Source organism: Prinia subflava, chromosome 11 (assembly GCF_021018805.1).
Source record: "Prinia subflava isolate CZ2003 ecotype Zambia chromosome 11, Cam_Psub_1.2, whole genome shotgun sequence".
NCBI lineage: Eukaryota > Metazoa > Chordata > Aves > Passeriformes > Cisticolidae > Prinia > Prinia subflava.
The window spans coordinates 16,276,153-16,296,697 of NC_086257.1; the positions used below are offsets into that span (position 1 = coordinate 16,276,153).

The 20,545-nt window shown below is 43.7% G+C and overlaps 1 protein-coding gene across 1 annotated transcript in view; it reads left to right on the forward strand.

The window, feature by feature from the left end:
- PSMD1 (proteasome 26S subunit, non-ATPase 1) overlaps positions 1 to 15,835 on the forward strand; it is a 64,482-nt gene extending 48,647 nt beyond the window's left edge. Inside the window, exons 19-25 of the mRNA XM_063407851.1 lie at positions 3,279 to 3,381; positions 7,320 to 7,489; positions 8,606 to 8,698; positions 9,713 to 9,805; positions 12,677 to 12,823; positions 14,643 to 14,797; positions 15,616 to 15,835. Coding sequence (XP_063263921.1) covers positions 3,279 to 3,381; positions 7,320 to 7,489; positions 8,606 to 8,698; positions 9,713 to 9,805; positions 12,677 to 12,823; positions 14,643 to 14,789 — 753 coding nt within the window. The 3' untranslated portion in view covers positions 14,790 to 14,797; positions 15,616 to 15,835. The remainder of the gene's footprint in view (positions 1 to 3,278; positions 3,382 to 7,319; positions 7,490 to 8,605; positions 8,699 to 9,712; positions 9,806 to 12,676; positions 12,824 to 14,642; positions 14,798 to 15,615) is intronic.
- The last annotated feature ends 4,710 nt before the right edge of the window (positions 15,836 to 20,545 follow it).

The following is a 20,545-nucleotide window of genomic DNA, read 5'->3' on the forward strand; positions in this document are numbered from 1 at the left end:
GGAATAAACAGAGATTTAAGAATCAAAGTATTTTGGTTTTAAAAAAGCCATTTTTATTGTGAGAGGAGGATAGATGTATGCCTTTGAATTAACTTCATTGTGATCTTCCCTTTGTGTTTGTCCTCCTCTTTGTTGTGCTCAATCTTTGTTTAAATGAATAATTCAAAGAATTTAAATTTAAATAAAGAGTTTAAATAAAGGATTGTGAAATAAATAATTGTAATTACATTAACTCCTTGAACTTGCAAGTTGCTTAAGGGACAAAAAGGGATAGCAGGTGTTGAGTAAAGGTGATTTGGTCTCTTTGAAGTTGAAACAATTTTTTCCTGACCTCTGTTGATAGATTTAAGAACCATATTAGTGCTGGATATAAAATATTAACAAGTTTATTTTGTGAAATGAAATCCTAAATTACAGATGTGATGAGGTCATCATAGGAGAAATCAATGACAACTTCATTATGTGTCTGTGACCTGCAGGGCAATTAAGTCAGCAGTTTTGGAGACAAACTACAAGTAAATTCAATTCCTGGTTTTGTGTTAGGATAGTTATCTTGGCAAAATGAGAAAATGATAAACAAGGTCAAGCCTTTCCCTCCATTCTCCTTCAGTCATAATGGCCTTTTTCTCCATTTTCCTTCAATCATATTGGCCTGCTGTTTTTAAGATGTGAAGAAACCAGGACCAGATTGCTGTTGGGATTTTTTTCCCCCATTTACATTGAAGGCTGGGTCTTGCTAGGGTGAAGAATGATTTTGCAATAGCAGCTTTACTTTATGAAAGCCCACTTCTGCACATGCCTTCAAGAGGGCAAGTGTATGCAGAATAACTTCATCTTTTGAAGAAGATAGATACAACATGCAAACAGTTTAAAACCTATTTTATTAGATTTTACTAATGCTCTTGTTCTTAAGAGCTTGCATTTGCCAGAAGCATCATGCACATCACCTGCCAATATTTCCTGTAATTAACTGTTTATAAAATCTTGTTCTTGACAATCTCCTGGGCTTTATGTGCATGAATATTGACTGGTGGAGGGAGGAGTGGTAAATAGCCTGATAAATGACAGCCCTTTGTGGTAGGAAATGGTGCTGTATCGTTCTCATATCTCAAAGTCTCTGTTGTTTCCTCACTGTTTCCAAGGTTCTGTGTTTGGCTTCATTTGAACTCAGTGCCATGTCATTTTGGCCAGCACTAATTATCAGAATGGGGCGTGTGTTTTGTTAGAAAGATGAAATGAGTCACGGTCTATATTTTAGTGTTCCTCCTGGAAGTTGCCGAAATAAATTTCTTGGTAGCATTTCCAAACGCTGTAGAATTTTTGAAGTGCTTGAAGATTTCAGGGGAGAAGCAAAGCTTGTGGGATTCCTAGCATATTAAACTTACACAGTAGTTTGGGTTGTGCTTGTTGCTGTGGTTTGAAGGAATAATAATAGCAGATAAAATTACTTTACTAGACAAACTCTTGTTGTGCTTCAACAGCTTAAGAAATGGCTGGCTGTTGACATCCTGCTCCATTTCGTAGGAGGTGAGTGCTCCAGCAGCTTCTCCCAAGAGATGGAGCATTGGCTCCATGTGAGGTTAATACTCTCCTGAACTGCTGCAGCCAGAGCTGCCAAAGCAGGCTTTCCCCTGCAGCAAGGAATATTTTTCAGCTGGGACCTGATCCAGTCAAAATTCCCATTCCTGTGAAGCATTGCTTTGTAGGAACAGCCTAAACAAGCATGTGGGCTTATTATGCATTTGGATGTTGAGACCTTTGGTCTCAGTCCCTTGGTCTGAGTTTGCCTGGTCCCTAAGGCTGAACAGGCTAGTCTCTCACCCTTTCACAGAACAATTTAAGTGGTGTGATGAGTTACCCTGCACTGAAAACTCTTTTGCAGAAAGCATGATCTTACTCTGAAGTGTCACTGGGTGTGCAGGGCTGCCAAGCAGAGCTGCAGCTCTTGGGCACAGTACTCATGGGTTGGAGAGATGGTCTCTGTCTTTTGTTTCCACCCCAGATGTTGGATGTAATTTCTCAAAGGTCTGGTCTCAACTTCTGACTGCCTCTGGTCAAAAATTCACACGTGAAATGCTCTGCTAGCATTGCCTTGGCTGCAGGATTACCTCGTGGTTCTGATGTGCTTTTAGGGGAGAATGTGATCTCGTGCCTTGCTGAGAAACCCCTGCAGTGATTTATCCCCTCAGACAGCTCTTCATTCTGTTCCAATATTTATTTTTTTACCTTGATGAGTCCCAGTTTAACAAAATGTTATTCTCAGCACAGTTCTCATGTCACTGACTCAGTTGTATGAATGAATGTTTTTTCACAGGTGTGAAAGCCTTCTGCAAAGCTTTGAGATTCCCCAAGCAGGCCACGTGTGGTAGGAGTGATGCCTGAAGGCTGCTCCTGGGGCTCTGTGCTGGCCACCCTTGGCACAGCTCTGGAGCTCAGAGTGTCCTGCATGGATGGGGACCCGTGGGTGCTGTCCTGAGTGTCTTGGTCAGTGTTTAAGCCTCCTTTCCAGTCCATTGAGGCTCTGGAAACATCAGAGGCTGTGCCAAAGCCCCTTCCTAGTGGTAGTGTTGAAGCTTGGCCTCGTAGGACACTTGTCACTGAGCAAAGGTTACTGCTGTCCCTGGACTGCACAAGCCCTTTGGATGTGAGAAGTGTCTGGGGATTGCCTGGTATTAAGGTTTTATGCTTGGAAACTTCAACTGTGTTTGCAATTCTAGAAACTGCTTGGTATCTCTGATGACAGTGTCTGGCCTTGAGCTACTTTGTCCTCTCCTTTGTGGCTGCAGATGTAGATAGAGAATTTGGAATACCAGGAACAAAGTGGACCAGTAGTCCAGGGGAGAAGCTTGTTAAAGACACCTTGGAAGAATTCTATTCAAAAATATCTCCTTTGCTTTTGTGAGAAGGTCAGAAGAAGGCTTAGTATGTAAAGAGAGGAGAAAAAAGAATGTCACATCAGTATCTGGATTAAAATTAATTTTAAAAAGAGATAAGAAATACTTTTCCAGACATGCGGTGGGTGTGATGCAGCTTCCCAGGTTTTGACTAGGTTACAGACCAGGATTTTCTGGTCTGCTTTTTCAGCTACAAAAATTATACTTGAGCTGTATTGTTGCTCCATTACATATATAAAAGACACAAGTTATTAATTTATGGTAAAGGCCTAGATATTGCTGGATGTGATACTGTTCTGTCTCTTCAATACTTGGACTATTTAACTCATGCAATCAGTTTTATAATCTCTCTTTTTTTTTTCCCTTTTTATTATTTTTAACCAGGTCAGCCAGTTCAGGCAGCTCTACTCCAAAGTGATCAATGATAAGCACGATGACGTTATGGCCAAGTTTGGAGCAATCCTGGCACAAGGAATTTTGGATGCAGGTAATTCTCCAAACATTTAAAGCTGCCAAAATTTCTTAAACTTGTTTGGTTGCAATTACTGTAACAGCAAATTTCGTTTGGGAGATGAGGTGCTGGTTTTATGCCTGTCATGTCATAGTAGCAAGAAATCTCAGTTTTCAAGGAATTTTAATTAATTAAAGAAATAAACCCTGTTTTGTAGTTTCAGCTTGTATCAGTATGTTTCTGTTAGGAGAGACTCAGATCAGTCATTGGGACAGAATTCATGTCCAGAAGTCTGGACAAATACAGTATTTTTTTCTTTAACTCTGTTTTGTCACCCTGAATGTTGATTTATTATAGCATGATAGGTTGCTTCTTTATTTTTCTAAATCATCACCTGCTCCAGAAATTCAGAAATCATGTGATATCCGCTCCTCATATTTTTCTTTTTCTGTTAAAACTTTACATAACCAGTTTTGTAAAATTATATCTACATTTATATATGTATATGTCTTTAATAACTAATTTTAATAACTACTTTCATGATTATTAAAAGAGGTTGCACAAAGGAGGAAGCACAGTTAACTGCATCAGTGTTTTTTCAGCAGACCCAGTTAGTTTCACAGACTGCTGCTACCCTTTTCTAGCAAAGAAAACATCATTTCAGGAATGTTAATGACTAAATGCTGGGTCAGGAATAGGTTTCTCTAAAGCCATCAGCATTTCACAAGGGCTGAGTTGCAGGGCCTGTTAGGGAAGGTTTCTGTAAGCAAAGAGGACAGACAATGTTTTGAATTTTTCCTTCTGCTGAGGTGACACTTGTACATTGCTCTGTCTGTCAGTGGCACCTCTTTTGCAATTTCCAAACACAGTTTCTCTATCTGGTCTCTTGTGCTGAGGCCTTCCCTTGCCATGCACCTCCTTGTCCTCTGAAATAGGCAGAAACGAGCTGATTTTTCCTGTACTTTTGAGATCAAGATTAGTCCTGAAGTCCTTAAGCAGAGGAGCCTCAGAATTTGTCCCTGTGCTGTGGCTCAGGCACAGCCCTTGCAGTGTCTGTGTGAAATCTCTGCATCTCCAGGCCGTGTGCTGGGGGAGAAGATCGTGGTGCTGCCTGCACTGTGTGCATGGAAGCAGCTTTCAAAAGCTTTCCTGGTGGCCATGGGGCTGTCAGGCTGCTCTGTCACAGGCCACCAGGCCTGCTCAGCAACAGGCACCACCGTGGTGCCTCCTGGGTGCCCCTCCTGGAGCTCAGACTAAGCAATGTTCTTGGAATGAGACTTTAGAATAATTTTGGTCATTCCCACACTCACACTCGGTTGAAGCCAGAGACCAGCTGGCTCTGGGATTTTTCTCTCAGCAGTACAGACCTGTTTTGAATTCTGACCCTTAAGATTAAGTCATAAAAATACAACTAAAACCTTACTGTCTTCCTATGTCACCCATGTATTGTACGATGATTTGGAAACCAGAAATGCCCTGTTTTAATAAACTTTATGGGAATTTGTGCCAACTTTAACCTCATTTTTTCTTGCTGAGAGACTCAGGGAAAGCTGTGAACTACTTTTCTTAACCTATTGCCACTTGCGTTAGAACTTCCTAAAAGAACAAATTCCTTTTATTCTTCCTTTACAATGAGTTATAGAATTTAATTATCACTACCAGGAAGAAAAGGTTCTTTGTGTTAACTGTTAACTCTGCTGCAGTTGGGGCAACTGAATTTAGTTTTTTGTTGTGTCCTTTTTTGTGGGGGAGAAGAAAAGTCCAGTTCTCTTCCAATGACAGGATTAGAAGTGCAGGATTTCCAGTGTATGACTGGGAAGTGATGTGCTGGAGGTGGGATTTTTGCTCTGACAATGAGACAGCCATTTGGGCTGGTAGTTTAATGGAAGAAGTAGGGTACCTTGGGAGCACTGAAGTGGAAATGAAAAATTTGGACATTGCCTAGTTGATAAGCCCTAGAAGCAACATTTTGGCTTTAATAAAATAAGAGAAAATAGACACTAAATTTAACTTTGTGTTTGGGGATTTCCCCCAAACCCCCCTTGTCCCAGTGGCAGTATGAATTTTGGGAGATGAACCTTACAGTACTACTCAAAGATCCCTGAAATTTTTTCTTCGGTGTTTTTTAAATTTTTTTTCCAGGCATCATGTCACAGCTTTTATTCATCCAGCCAAAGATCTGGAATGTGTTCCCTTCCAGGCAGTCAGAGTTGCTGTTTATTCACGAAGATAAATTACAATTGTGCAGTGTTATGTCACCTTTCCTGCTCCCTGCAAAATCCTGGGAGTGAGGGTGGACTGTTCGTGGGTATAAAACAGCAGAAAGAAGTAGCGTGACAGCATCTTTTGAATATTAAATCTGTTGGTCATTCAGGAAATTCCAGAGATTGGATAATTGTAGGTTTTATCTGAATTATAGGTTAAAATTCTGAAAATTAAAGTGCAGAAGTTTGGTAAAGTCCAATTCAGCTACTTGTGCAACATTCACTATGGGCTGCTTGATGTAAGAATGTCTGCTGATAACCAGGACCTGGTCCTTACACAGTGATGCAGTAAAATAAAGTTCAAAGTGAAGATGGGGGAGAAGACCAGAAATTGGAGTGTGCAGTGCTCGACGTGTTTAAGGATAGCACAAGACCTCAGGCAGTCCCTCCACAGTGCTGTGGCAAATTCAGGTGAAAGGGCAAGAGATTGCTATCAGAGAAAACACTAAGTAGCACAGCAGACCTACCAGTAGAAAAAGACAAGACCATATTTTTGTCTTTCTTCAAAGATGTAGCAGGAACTTTTCCTGTCAAAGAACAGGAGATCGATTACTACAAAAGGAAGAGGAAGGAGATAGAATGTAGGCAGAGTGTCCTACACGAGAGCATCAACATGTCCCATCTTCCACTGCCTCTCCTGGGACTGACCCTGACAGATACCCAAGATGACAATACTGCTTCAGTCAGGGCTTTCATTAGTTTTGGCAGCAAAAGAGAATTCTGTTTGTCTTTAAAACTCAGACAGCTCCATTGCTGTCTGGCTCCGCTGAGGTGGCTGTGCGAGGCTGGGAAAAGCTACTCCAGTTTGGGATTTTCAGCTCCAGAGTGGCCTGAGTTTGCAATGAGTGGGTGTTTGTATTTTAACAAAGTTAACCTCCCTGCACCGGGGCTTGCCAGCGGTAATGGACTTGCCTGGTGCCCTCTTCAACTCAATGCACTGTGTTCATCAGTAGGCAGAAGATCAGATTAACACTTTCTCACTCTGTCTGCAAGTCCAGTCTTTCAATTTTGTTTCTAGCTGGATGTTTCTGCACTACATCAACATATGGAGTTGTTTGGGTCTCTGCTTTGTAAGTACAAATCTAAGACTTGGTTGTCTGGCAGAGATGTGATTTTGCTGCAAAGGCTGCAGGAGCTTGTCTCTGTGCAGCTTAGATTGATAACGTCTAGAAACAACTTCTGAAGTTGCTGCTGTTTACATTTTTTTTCTACTAAGACAGTGTAGGATAAGAACCTAAGCATATTTCTTCTGACTGAATGATAGTTCAGGGAGCCAGAAACAGAAAGAAAAGTTTCTGTATGCTCAGCTGTATATGTACTGTGTTCCTCCTGAGCCTTGTCTTGGGGGTCATTTATATGCCATGCTTTAAAATTATTTATGGCAAAAGTTTGCCTTTTTCTCCCCCTCTCACTGCCTGTACTTTCGTCTAACCCGTATCCTGGCAAAATGAGCATGGAAGAAGGGCAGTATTCCCTGATTGTGTTTGGGTACTGTAGAGCAGTGTGGTTGTGTGCTGTACATCTGTTTTATGAGTAAGCTGAGCTCACAGTAAAGGAGGGAGGTGTGTTCCAGAGGAGGAGACTGGCACCATTGTCACCTGGCTTGCCCTGTGCAACTCTTTGACAGCAGCAGTTTGAGATTCATTGCTCAGGTATCTTTGTGGAGTACCCAGGAATGAATAATTCACTGACTTTTATAATTCCTTACAGGGGGCCATAACGTAACCATTTCACTGCAGTCAAGGACAGGACATACTCACATGCCTTCTGTGGTGGGGGTTTTGGTCTTTACCCAGTTTTGGTTCTGGTTCCCTCTGTCACACTTTTTGTCGCTGGCATTCACCCCAACCTGTGTCATTGGCCTTAACAAGGATCTCAAGGTATGTAATGAGATGAGAGAAGAGACCAAAAAGTTGCTTGGAATATTGGAGTGGTGTGCAAGGCGTGTTCATGGATTTGTTGGTTTTCTTTGCATGTTTCCTATTTGTTTGTGCCAGAAAAGGTACTAATTGGAAGAAATCTGAAAAACAGGCTTAAAGTGCAGAGCTGATGGTGGGAATGGGAACAAGAAAAATGTAGAGAGCAGACACTGACCTCTTTACTTTAAAGCAGCTTAAAAAGAAAGGAACTCGATTTAGAGTATTTGGGCAGAGGTCAGCCCATTATCACTCTTGAAGGTCAGGGTTATTTTTTTAAAAAGTGTGTTGCTTCCCTGGTCTCCTAGATAAATTATGTGATGTTCTCCCCTAGGAAAGCCAGCAGTGGGGAAAGAGGATTTGTTTGGATTCTTTGGGGAGTAAACATTAAACTGAGCAGCCATGGGTACAGCACTTTTCTTGTGCATCTGTTCTTGCAGCTGTCAGCTGTGGTACAGCCCCTGGAAGCTGTGTACCATGCTGAGTCTCCTGTGCTGAAGAACTAAGCTAGGAAGTTCCACAAAAAAGCTTCTGGATGTGACAGCATAGGGGCGTTTAACAACTTGGATTGGCTATCAAAAGATGCTTTCTACCCTTGCTTAAGTAGCCAAGAGTAAGAGAATGTGTGACACTGGTAACTCACCCCCAAACGTGCAGTCCTTTGGCAGCAAGGGAATGTCAGTGCTTGGTCAGCCCTCGCGTGCATTGACGGAGCAGATCTTCACTTAGACCTTAAACCAATTTTGTGTCAATACACACAAACACAGCAACAACATCAAAACCACAAAAGCTTAGAAGCAATGAAAACAAAGCGTGGTGTGAATAGGATGGAGTGTATGGAGAGGGCTAGGAGAGCTTTCCAGAGTCAAATTATAGAATAATTAAATAACATTGTTCTAGTTGAACCGCTGCCACTGATAACAGTTTCTCAGCTTCCGGAGAGGGAGAAGGGGAAGCTTGTATTCTTTAGAGGATCTGTGTTTGTCTCTGCTGGAAGGAAAATGAAGCTAAAGTAATTATTTTGCTGTGGATTTTTCCCCTGGTTTTTTAGTTTCTAACTGTTTAAACTCTTTGTCTTAGATGCCAAAAGTCCAGTACAAGTCCAACTGTAAGCCGTCCACATTTGCCTACCCCCCGCCTCTTGAGGTACCAAAGGAAAAGGAGAAAGAAAAGGTATTTGAGCTGGCTTTATGTATAAAGACTAACCCCTTCTCCCTCCTAGTAGAAACATTGACTTTGGTGGTACTACTAGGGAATCTAAAGAGCAAAGGAAAAATTGGCAGGTGCTGTAGTCTCTGAAAGAGAATTCTAGGTAAATTTTCCTGCTGTGCCTGGGACTGTTGCTGATTGTGGCATACAAGTGCTTTGAATTGCTGCAGCCTCCCTTGTCTGAAGTGATCAAGCAGAAGTACTGAAAAAAAACCTGCTTTCCATGCCCTACTGACTTGTGTGTGCAGCATCCAGCACAGCAGAATCCTTTTCTGTGACTTGAGCTCCAAAATGCTGCTCCAGTGCAACTGTTGAGAATATTAGGTGGGACACTTCTCAAATAGTCCCATATGGAAGGAGCAGTGGGCCCATGTGCTAGAATAACAGCTGTCAGCTCTATGGATTGCAAAGAGGTAAGAGTGGCACTGAGAATATCTAGGTATTGAAAAGGAGAAGATGAGACCTGTGGGGTCACAAGTGGGACAATAGTGGAAGCAATTTGTCTCCTGGCACAGGATGATAAAAGCTGTTGAGCAGAGCACAGCAGCAGGCAGAGCAGCCCTTAGGGAGCAATTGCAGCAGTGGAGACCTCAGGCATGTCATGCTGATGAATGACATAGTGTGAAAACTGTAAAACATTTTACCAGAATGAATGCTGGACAGGACAGATTTCCAAGCCACCGAGGAATCCAGAAATTAACTCTAATGAAAGGTAAAGCTCACTGCTTATAGCTGTTTTCTTGCCTTTGAATAGGATGTGAACTGGACAACTCTCTTCTCTTTAAACTTCCCTGGGCAAAAGTTAAAATGTGCCAAGAGCCCACATTTATTCTCAACTGCAATGTGACAAATGCTGTTGCTCCCTGACCCTCTCAGAAAGTTGCTTCCATTTGTTCCCAAAAGACTCCAGCCTGGGGGACTGAAATTCAGTATACAGTGTTGGGTCACACTGAATGCCTCATCTGTTGCCATATGCAGGTTTCCACTGCTGTACTGTCCATCACTGCAAAAGCCAAGAAGAAAGAAAAGGAAAAGGAGAAAGAGAAGAAGGAAGAGGAAAAGATGGAAGTGGTGGGTGCACACATTGAAACTTAAATGTCTTCTTGCCCCTCACCCTTATAAATGTGGAAGGTGTGTCATGAATGTTGGCACCCACTTTTCTCTGTCCTCTTGCCATCTGTGTTATGAGCAAAGCATTGACACATTGCTGCAGACACTGGTTAGCACATTTACTCTGTGTGTGCACTGTTAAAAGCAAGAGGTGCTATTAATTGTGATCTGTTATTTCTGAGAAATAAATCTTCTGATTGACTTCCCTAAAGGCAAAAGCTTGTTTTGACAGGTTTATGTGCCTTTTAACTGCATAAACATTATGAGTATTATTTCATTACCTGCTGATTTTAGACCCAGACGAATTTTATCTCTTATCCATGTAATTTTCTTACTAATGCAGAAAAAGTCTTAGTAATTTCACTTCCTTGGGACCTCTGACCATTTAAAAAAGAGGTGTTGTAGCAGTTGCTTTATTGTGTCTAATTTACCTTGAGAGCACTGAAGAGTTAAAACTTTCTGGTTTTGCACATGCTTAACCTCCTGTTCTGAAATGTTCACCTTTTTGGCAGCAGTCTCTTATGTGCTTTGCCCATCTATCAAAATGCCAAACATTTATCCACACCCAGCTCAGAACCAGCTGAGGTTTGAGCACAGGTTCCATATGCTGCTCAGCAGTTATGGGGATTGCTTTGGTCCTCTGATGATTTCTTTCAGCTCACAGACCTGACACTGAAAGTTGTCATCCTCATCTGTGAATAATTTGTCATCCTGGAGCAAGCTGAGTAATGGAGAAATGAATTTTTGGTGGTTCCTGTAATTTGGAAAACATATGGCAGCTAAAATTCTTGCTGTACTGACAAAAGACCCTTTCTTTTGTGCCCTGCTCATAAAAGCAAATATTCCAAGAACAACTGTAAGCTGAAAGTGCATTGTGGACTCCTAGAATTCTTTATGTTTGAAAGACCTCTAAGTCCAATTTAACCCCAACAATGCCAAGGTCTCCACCAAACCATGTCCCTGAGTGCCACATCTACACATCTTTTATATACCTTCAGGGATGGTGACTCCACCATCCCCTGGGCAGCCCAAGTGCTTGACAGTCTTTTTGAAGAGGAAATATTTTTTAAATATCCAACCTAGAGCTCCCCTGGTGCAACCTGAGGTCATTTTCTCTTGTCCTGTGTCTTGTGACCTGGGAGAATGACCCCCACTTTACTTCCATCTCCTTGTGAGGGATTTGTAGAGAGTGATAAGGTCCCCATTGAACCTTCTTTTCTCCAGGCTGAGCCTCTCCAGCTCCTTCAGCTGCTCCTTACAGGTCTCGTGCTCCAGTTCCATTGCCCTTTTCAGGACATGCTCCAGCACCTCAATGTCTGTCTTGTAGTGAGGGGCCCAAAACTGAACACAGGGTTCAAGGTGTGACCCCACCAGTCCCAAGTACAGGGGACAGTCACTGCCCTGGTCCTGCTCTCCACAGTACTGCTGACAGAATCCAAAATGCCACTGACTTTCTTGGCCACCTGAGCACACACTGCCTCATGTTCAGTCGCTGTCAACCAGCACGCCCAGCTGCTTTCCCTTTTGGCCTCTTTAATTAAAATTTTAGTCTAACAAACCCCACACATGTGGCATAAGATCACAGGTCTATGTGTAAAATAACCTTCCTAGATCTACATAGGTATTGCCACATTGTAGGCACTGAATGTCATGTAGCTGGCCCAGGAAATTAATCATCTTATGCATGCAAAGTATAATCTCTGGGTTTGGGGTTTTTTTCTCCTTTGTCAAATTTCGTTGTCACCAAACATTGCCTTTTCTTTGAATTATTCTTACAGTTCTATGTAGGAAGCAAAATGTGCTGAACAGATGTATATTTCTTCTGAAATTGCTACAACCTACATGTAATTGCACGTGTTGAGAGGAAGCAATATATTAAAAGGAGTTCACATGTTGTGTCCATGTGTGTGTCCAGATTTTTGAAAAGTTTCCTTGGCTGAATTGAGCAGAAAAACAAGGATAGTAAACAGGGAGCTTGCTGCCACCTGCTGTGTTTGAGTGTTTTGCCATTGTCCTAATGTTTGAGATATCATTGCTTTCCTGTTTTCCTCTTATGCCTGTTGTATGACCAGTAATCCATAGCTTCCAAGGGATCTGCACAGCCAAGAGCAGCTGCTGTGCCAGAGAAGGTCCTGTCTGCTGTGACAGGACATGCCGTGCATTCAGTGGTGTTCCCGATGGTTTCCTATTGGCTGTTCCCATCTTTTCTGCTTTTTTTTTTTTTTTGTTTACTACTCAAATGTTTCTAAGCAAGAGTGAAAAAATGACCCACTTTTTAAGTATGTAAAAGAACACTGGTTTTTTTCCTTCTGCTTTTTACCTCTAGCTGCTGAGTCATTGGGTAAAGGAGGGATCCATTGTAATTCCCTAGTGAGTTGCTGAGGTCAAGTCATTTTGGGTGAACTGCTCTCACTACCAGTAGTGTGAAATGTCAGTGACAGCTTTATAGCTGTAAAAATACAAGGGCAGCTTTTGGCAATTTTCATGTGCTCGGTAATGATATTGAAGAATCTTCAGTTGTGACAAAAAGTGGTGAGTTTAAAGAAAAGGTATGAAAAAGGGAAAGCAGAGGTTAAACTGTTCTACTGCTACTTCTTGCTGAACTTGCTTTCATCTTCAGCTGAGAGTGAGGCACTGCCTTCTCAAGAGCACTTAGATCCACACTGGCATTTTCTGTGCCAGCTGGTAGATAAATATTAGCATGTTCCTCAGGAAAAGAATGGTTTCCCACCACACTTTGTCATTGCTGCCTGACTGTACCTACCTTACCCTGCTGAACTGTGAAAGGTTAGAGGTTACTGCTAAAATCATGTTCATTTTCTCCCTCCGCAGGATGATAATGAAAAGAAGGATGAAAAAGAAAAGAAAAAAGAGCCTGAACCCAACTTTCAGCTTTTGGACAACCCAGCCAGAGTCATGCCTGCTCAGCTCAAAGTTCTCACTATGACAGAGAGCTGCCGGTACCAGCCTTTCAAACCAGTAAGGGTCACCTTCCTAGTCCATGTGCTTGGCAGAGCATTCCCAGTGCTGGGCTTGTGAAAGGCCCAGAAGTTCTGTGTGTACATGAAAACTCACAGCTGGTGCAGCACTGGAATATGTTGCAGAGATTTGCAGCTTTGCTGTTGTCATATTTCCTTTTCTAATGTTCCTCTCTGCAAATGATCACATGCAGTTCTAGTTGGGGGAAAGTCAGAGCTGCTGCAAACCTTTCCACCATGCTAATGCTGCTTTATTTTTCTATTTTTCTTTCTTCCTGTACCTGTGTCAAATGTGCAGCATGAAAACCAATCAGACATACTCTATGTATTAATGACATTGCTGGGAACATAAAGACTGAGCCATGATATTTAAAATAGGCTGAGAAGTTGTACAGGTTCAGTGTCAAAGCAGTGAAATACATTAGGACTTGTGCTGCAGCTTTATTACCCTGCAGTGGGATTTATACCTAAATGGAGGATTTTTTTTGAACATATTTCCTATTGAGTTACACCTGGTTTAGAAAAGTCCCTTCAGCTCCTGTAAACATAGAGAAGAGAGAGCATGTGATTGTCAGGTCTTTTAGCACTCAGCCCAAGGGATAACTTAACTTCTCTGAGATGCTGAGATATATTGCAAGTATGATAAGCTGGCTCCTGAACTGTAAATCTCCTGAGTTAAAGTCTTCTGCCCTTTATTTTTATACAAGAAATAACATGCTTGACTTAACCCCATTTCCAGGATTATGCATGGGAAAATGGTGTTCAGTAGTAGTAATACTTTTTCCTGGAAAATAGTTATGTTTTTAATAAATGGATTTCCTGGAATTCCATCAGCACATTGGAATTCTCTGTGCATATTCCCTTTTGAAACTCCTTTAGCAAAGCAGTGAAAGGGTTTTTTTAGTTATTATCCTTTAAAACTAGGTGACCAAACTGCTGTTTGGATTGGGAAAGTCTGCTGTGTGTTCCAGTAAGTGTCCACTCACTGAAATGTGGATGTACACAGCTGTTTGCTTCCATTTCTAAAGAAGCAGAGTCCCTGGTGGGGGGGTTCAGTTTCCTGCCTTAAAGCCCCATAAATAGGTTTTGAAGAGAACACAACAGTGCAGTTTTTCCTGGGATTAGGGTGTGTAACCAAGGAGTCTCTTGGAATGGAGCCGTTCTGGACCTTTACTCTGCTTTGAGGAATGCCAGAGTAAAAGACTTCTTTGAAATGCTGTTTATAGCCTGAAATCCTGCTGTGGCCAAAGCCCTGATCCCAGCCAGGCGTGACACAGCACTGCCTCTTTGCGCCTTGTGTTTCACTCCCAGAGGTGCTTCAGCTTGCCAAGATGTTTGGTTGTGGTCTTTGTAATTAATTCCCCTTTGTTTTTGTGAGGTTCTGCTAATAGGATTCCTCACTTTGTGGAAGCTGGTGATCAGATTAGTCTCTGTTTCAGAGAATCTCCTGGGAGGCAGCTACACAGAGAGGCTTCACTAAGCATTGTAAACCTGAAAAGATGAGCCTTATAAAGCAATTACAGTTCAATTAGTTTTCATGTGGAAAGCCCCAGACTGGGAATGGGGTAAAGCTGTGAATCCAGATGTCACTTTCCATTGAACTGAGACCTAGATAGAAGAAATATAAAAAGTAGCCTGGATAGACTCTGCCTGTTCCATGCCCTTATCAAGCAGAGCTCCAGGTGAGTGTCAGATACTTTGCTCTCTGAAACTCATTCCAGCTGAGGAGTTTCATATGGCCTAGGATAGACTCTGTGGCCACAAACACTCCATGGGGCAGAGGCAAGCAGCTCTAAATGCTCTTGGCACTTGTCTTGCAGCTTTCCATTGGAGGCATCATCATCCTGAAGGACACCAGTGAGGATATGGAGGAGCTGGTTGAACCCGTGGCAGCTCATGGTCCAAAGATTGAGGAAGAGGAGCAAGAACCTGAACCACCAGAGCCCTTTGAGTACATTGATGATTAAGACCTGAGGTACAGTGTGGTGTGCAGAGTCACCTTTTTTAATCCAAATGAAGGAAAAGCCTCTTTGTACCAACTGAAGCAGTTACCAGCACCCAGAACTCTTGGTTTAGCTCTTTAATAGCTTCTGTGTCAGATTTAGAAACATGCTCTGTCCTAATTTTAAGAGTTTGGCAGCTTAGAAGTCCACAAGTCCACTCTTTGGGTCAGGCCTGACCCAGGATCTGCTCTCTAATCTGGCAGGTTTAACTACTCTTGAGTAGAGCCTGGCTGGGCAGAGCGCAGTGCAGGGGTCACAGGGACGAGTCAGCTCCTGAAAGATGGTCCTGAAAGAGGGGGAAATAGTTTACATAACAAAGCTGTCATCTACTTGACCTCAGGGTGCCAGGATTTGTCAAAACAGAACTACTGTCCTGCTTCGTGGAGTTGCCTTGTCTTCCCAGCAGTTCTTAGCAGAATTTGAAGACACTACAGTCATGGGCTCTGTGATGCACTCTGAGACCAACATAATGATAGTAATAGATCAGTTTCAGGAAATAAATGGTGCTGTTCTCAGGTTCCTTGGTTAAAGTGCCTGAATGGATGTGCAAGCTTCTCACTGAGAAGCAAAAATCCAGTTGCTTTATTTCCAAATATGGGCTGGCATGTCTCAGGGCTCCCTCAAGCAGAGATTATGCACTTGAATTGGTGCATGGGCAGGAAAACAAACTCCTTACTAAAAACTGTAAATGTTGTGTCAGTGGCAGGCTTGGATGAGTGTGTGGGGCCAACCACAAGAAGCCTTAGTTAAATACATTTGATTTTCTGGTTTCTCTCTTTACCTCCTCCAGGGTCATGTCATCTAAAGAAGACACTATGCTTGATATCAGAAAGACAGGCATGAAGACCTTCCTATTGAGATCTCATGTTCAGTGCATGCAGTCCCAATCTGTGCTGAGCTAAAGCTGATAGTCTGTGTTTTATGGCTGAAGAACAGATATATGCTATTTAGTGTATTCTTTCACAAAACATTGTTTTCAAATAAATATATTAAAAACTCTTGACAGAAAATTTGCTGCTTGAAACAAAAACAAACAAAAAAAAGGAAGCCTAACAACTTTTGCTCTCCCCAGATGTTAAAAACTAGACTCAAGTTGTGCATCCTTGTCCAGCAGTGCTTGATTGACTGCTCCTCTGTACAGTCATCAGGATCTGTGCACACCTCTGCACTTGTAGAGGCTGAGCAAGGTCACTGCAGCCTGGTCCAGCCATAGCACTGATGCCACAGAAGGCAGCTTTCTGCTTGCCAGTGGCTGCACAGATGAGTCTGCTTCCAGATTCTCTCTGTGATCTTTCCCCTTGCTTACTCTGGTATTCATGTGATGGTGTGGGGCTGACAAAAGGGCCCTGGGTGTTAATGATGGGGAAATGGGAGCATGTTTCCTCCTTATTTCACAGAAACCCTTTTCTTTTGTGTGTGTGCTTTCACTGTTTTCACCAAATATGAGCAAAATAGCTGATATGAGCAGGTAATGTTTCAGGCTTAGATGGAGTGGACCCAGACATGGAACTTGTCACACTGATGTGTATTGTTAGCTAAGGGGGAATTTTAGTCAGGGATATGGAATGAGGAACAGTCAGAAGGGAGGAATCCACCATTCACAATCCACCTGGCCCTTCACCTTTCGGGCTGTAGCACTTCAAAGTGACTTGCTGTCTCAGCAGCAAGCCAGAGACTGCAGCTCTGGTCTGCTGCCAGCAAATGCTGTGTGAAGCTCCATCATTTGAAACAGCACGTAAATGGAATGAGATTTTTATTGTATCTGTGTGTGGGGAGAGTATTTTAAACATGTGAACATACCACAATCTCACGTGCATTGGTAATAATGGAAGACAAATCTTGCATGTAATGCCTGGGAGCTTTTCCAGAGGATGGTTTATTTTGGTTAATGTTGCTATAGCTATGGGACAGTTTCTCTTTGTTCTTGTAAAGCTAAGGAATACTGGGCAGAGGTGTAGGACTGAAAGCCAGTTTGGAGTCCTAGGCTTCAGGCAGAGGTCCCTCAAGTTGAAATGTCTCAGGTTGCTGGTTAGAGCTTGCAGTTCTCAGCATCATCCAGATCTGTTCTCCAATGTAGCGGAGCCAAGAATGAACCTGAAATGGCGACAGATAATTTTATCATCAGAAAAGCTGGAAATAAAGAGGGAACCTTTGCTCCAGTCCCATGGTCAAAGAGCTGGTATTGTGGTGCAAGAAACAAGCTGGACAAATTACATTGGTGAGTCCTCTGGTGCTGCAATTCCTTCCTTTTGCATGGATACTTGTATCCCTTACTCCAGCAGGTTCTGCCAGTGCCAAAATACTGTGTGGTGTTTATCAGATAACTTGTCAGTAATGCCTTGTGTCGTAAAATACTGTTGAGAGGGAAGGACACTGGGAGGAGAAAAAACCCTCATTTCAGGTTGTTCAGCAGCCTGCCAGAGGTCAGATATTGCTAGAGAATTTCTAAAGTCCAAATTGCAATACTGGGAACAGCTGGCTCAGAAGGACCTAAAGTCCTGCATTGGAGCTTTGGCCAAGCTGTGAACACTCTGCTGCTTTTCATGGGACTTTTGGCTGCACTTTTCATATTGCAACAGACTTTTCAGGGTAATCAAAACATACCTGATGCTTGCTGCAGGTCCTCAGTGAGGCTGTGTAAATCTGTGTGTGCAGAGCAGCTCCAGCCAAGCCACTGGGTACTGCTTGGGGCACCATGGAGGACTCCTGATTCTTGTGCTAAACTATTCTCTTGTGCCTGTAAGAGCCCCACTGCCTCTGGCAGTGATGTTTCCCCAGAGCTCCCTTACCACAAGCAAATGTAAAAACCTCAGACCCAAACTGATTTTTGAGGGCCGCAAGGTAAGGTTACACATAGACAGATTTTCAGAAGAGATTTTGGTGACTGTGGAAGAAAAAGGCCATGTGCCCCAGGCTGGGGACACCAGGAGGAACTGGGAATTGACCTGTCCTCACTTCCCCATTTCTGCCACTCATTGTGTTTTTTCTCCACTGTATAAATGTATGTGGGAAGTGTGGCTTAGGATTGAGAACACTCATAGAGAAGCATCCACTGTTTTGGCTTTCTCTCCCAGCTGCTTTTTTTTCCTCCTTGGACAGGAAGATGCTGGTCTGTGTCTCATGAGACACGTGTAGCTCAGGCTGTTTTCTTGCAGGACATTGCTCAAAAGACTCCAGACAGGACTAGAAATGCTCCTACAAAGTGCTTTACAAAACATGTCCAGTAAACCTCTAGGAAAGAGTCTAGGAATGTCCTGGAGATACAACAGGAAACCTCCAGAAAGACTAGAAAAACATCAAGCAAATGACCAGGAAACGTCCAAAAATCTTCTGGAAATGTGCTAGAAAACCTCTGAGAAGGCTCTGGAAACCTGTGGGATCCTGCCCCCGTGCTAAAGGGTCTGACCAGTTTCTCTTGGGCAGATGAAGCCAATAATTTCAGGACTGGCTCAGTGCTTTGAATAATGTCATTTAATTTCAGTGACTCATTAGTGCTGATTTCTGAGGAAGTGCTGCTCTCCTGGGCCTGTTGGGGGATGCTGCAGAGGGGCCCACCCTGATTGTTTGTCAGGGGCTAATTGGACCTAAATACTCCTGACTTTGCCAGAGGGAGAGGCCGGGGTGACAGGAAGCATGCTGCTGTCCCTCCTGACTAATGGCTTTCATCTCAATTAACCCTTGAGCAAATTAAATCACTTCTAAAGCATGCTGCTCTGACAGATCCCAGCGTCCCTCCAGGCCCTGGACATTTCCTTAGCCTCCCCTTTCCACTCCTTAATTTGGGTGCAAGCCCCGTGCTTGGCACCATGCTGGGGACTGAGGTGGTGATGGAGATGTTGGAGGCAATGCTCCCAAGGCAAGAGGTCTTCAAGGAGGAGCTGAGAGCCCTACAGCCCCCCAGAATTGCTGCTCCTCCCCTGCTGGCATTCAGTGGCCTTGCCCTCTCACCTCTCCCCATTACAGCAGTGTCACCCTCCCTGTCTCTCCCCTTCCTTCCAGGGCCAGGCAAAGCTCTTCCTCTTTGCCTTTCAGTGTGAAGGGTGGGCACTGCTGATAACGATGATGATGTTGGCCATTTATCTCCTGCATCCTGGCAGCTGAAGCACCCTCCACCCTCACCCCTGCCAGATGCCAGCCAGCCCCAGGCTCTTCCCTTGCTTGCTGCTCTTGGTGTTGGTGATGGGCTGGGTTTTCAGCCCAGCTCTGGGGCCCCCTTGAGTCTACAGCAGTGGCAGGATGGGAGAGTTGGTAATCATGAACATTTCAGGACTTTGCAAGGCTTGTATTGTTGCCTTGTAACCTCTGATGGGACCAAGGGGCCTGAAGGCCTTCACCCCAGGGTGCTGATCTTTCCCAGGGTGGTTTTATGTGGAAGCAAGGGTCTTTGATCCCTCAGTGAAAGTAACTTGTTGGGCAGACCTGATTCAATGTGTTTCTCCAGCACTTGTGGCATTAGCCTTGCCCATGCTCTGTGTCTTGGGAGGAGATGCTGCCCCAGCCTCTGGAACTGGCTTGACTTGGCCTCTGAAATTCTGTTATGTGTGGGCAAATGTTCCAGCTGGCAGCAGTCTGGATCTGGAGGTTTTTTTGAGCTCCATACTCCAGTTCCTGGCATTGGCTGCACAGCTAAAGCTCTGGGTTTTGTTCAGAAGAAAGGCCTGTGCAGGTGCTCAGGTGAGCCACCAGTGTCTCTGCCACTGGGGAATCAGTGTTACCCACGTATGGCAGAGAGGAGACTCAAGAACGTAATCCCAGACTTCTCTTGCCCTGTGCACTCAGTCTGATGGGCCCTGATGCCTGCCAGGCTTTGCTTAAGCCACGTGTATGTCTGGGTTCTTTCTTTGTTTGCAGAGCATGAGCAGAAGATGGGCACAGGAGGGTCTGCACAGTCAGGGTCCAAGTGAAACAGGTCCTGGGGAGCAGGCAGGGTGCTTGGAGGGACACCCTGGTGCAGGGTTGGCCAAGGGGAAGGACAGTGGTTTGGTGGCAATAGCATCCCTGGCCAAGGGTATAAATAGCTGCTCTGGTGACCCAGGGAAGAATGGCTGCACAGGCGAGGTTAATTGTCAGCAGAAATTATGGGGACATTGTTCCTCCCAAGATAACCTGCAAGGGATGAAACACGGAGCAAATTTTTCCCCTTCAGAGTGAAGGAAAAGGAGTCTGAAATATTGGTGCAGTGTCTTTGTTCTCAGTTTTAGGGTGGCTCTACCATTTCACTGTTTTTTTCCATTCCATGTCAATGAGAACCAAGATGGATTGACTTTTTGTCTGCCCACCATGCCCTCCCAGAGGATGAGCTGAGATAGCTCCTGCAGGGCTGGGCAAATTCTCTGTTTACTCTAACCTCACACCAAGATCTTTTTTTAGTTTAAGCATGAAATCTGGGGTTCAGGGGTGGACAGTAAGCAGCTGAAAATAATTTGCTGGAAACATCTGCATTAGACAGCAGAGTTCATGGGCTCTTTCACAGATGAAACTGGATGCTTGCTCCTCTTGCAGACCTAGAGGTTTTGCAGTTTCTCCCTGAGTGGTTGGGCAGGTGGCCACTGGCCTGTGTTGGTGGCAGCACCAAAGCTGTGCTGATGTGATGAGGGCAGGGAGGCTCACTGGGATGTTTCTGCTGCTGCTGAAGCTCTCTGTCCTGCTGTTTCTGTGCACCCAGTTCCCACACTATTTTGTCCATAGTCTTTTTTTCTAATGGAGCATCTCTAGCTCTT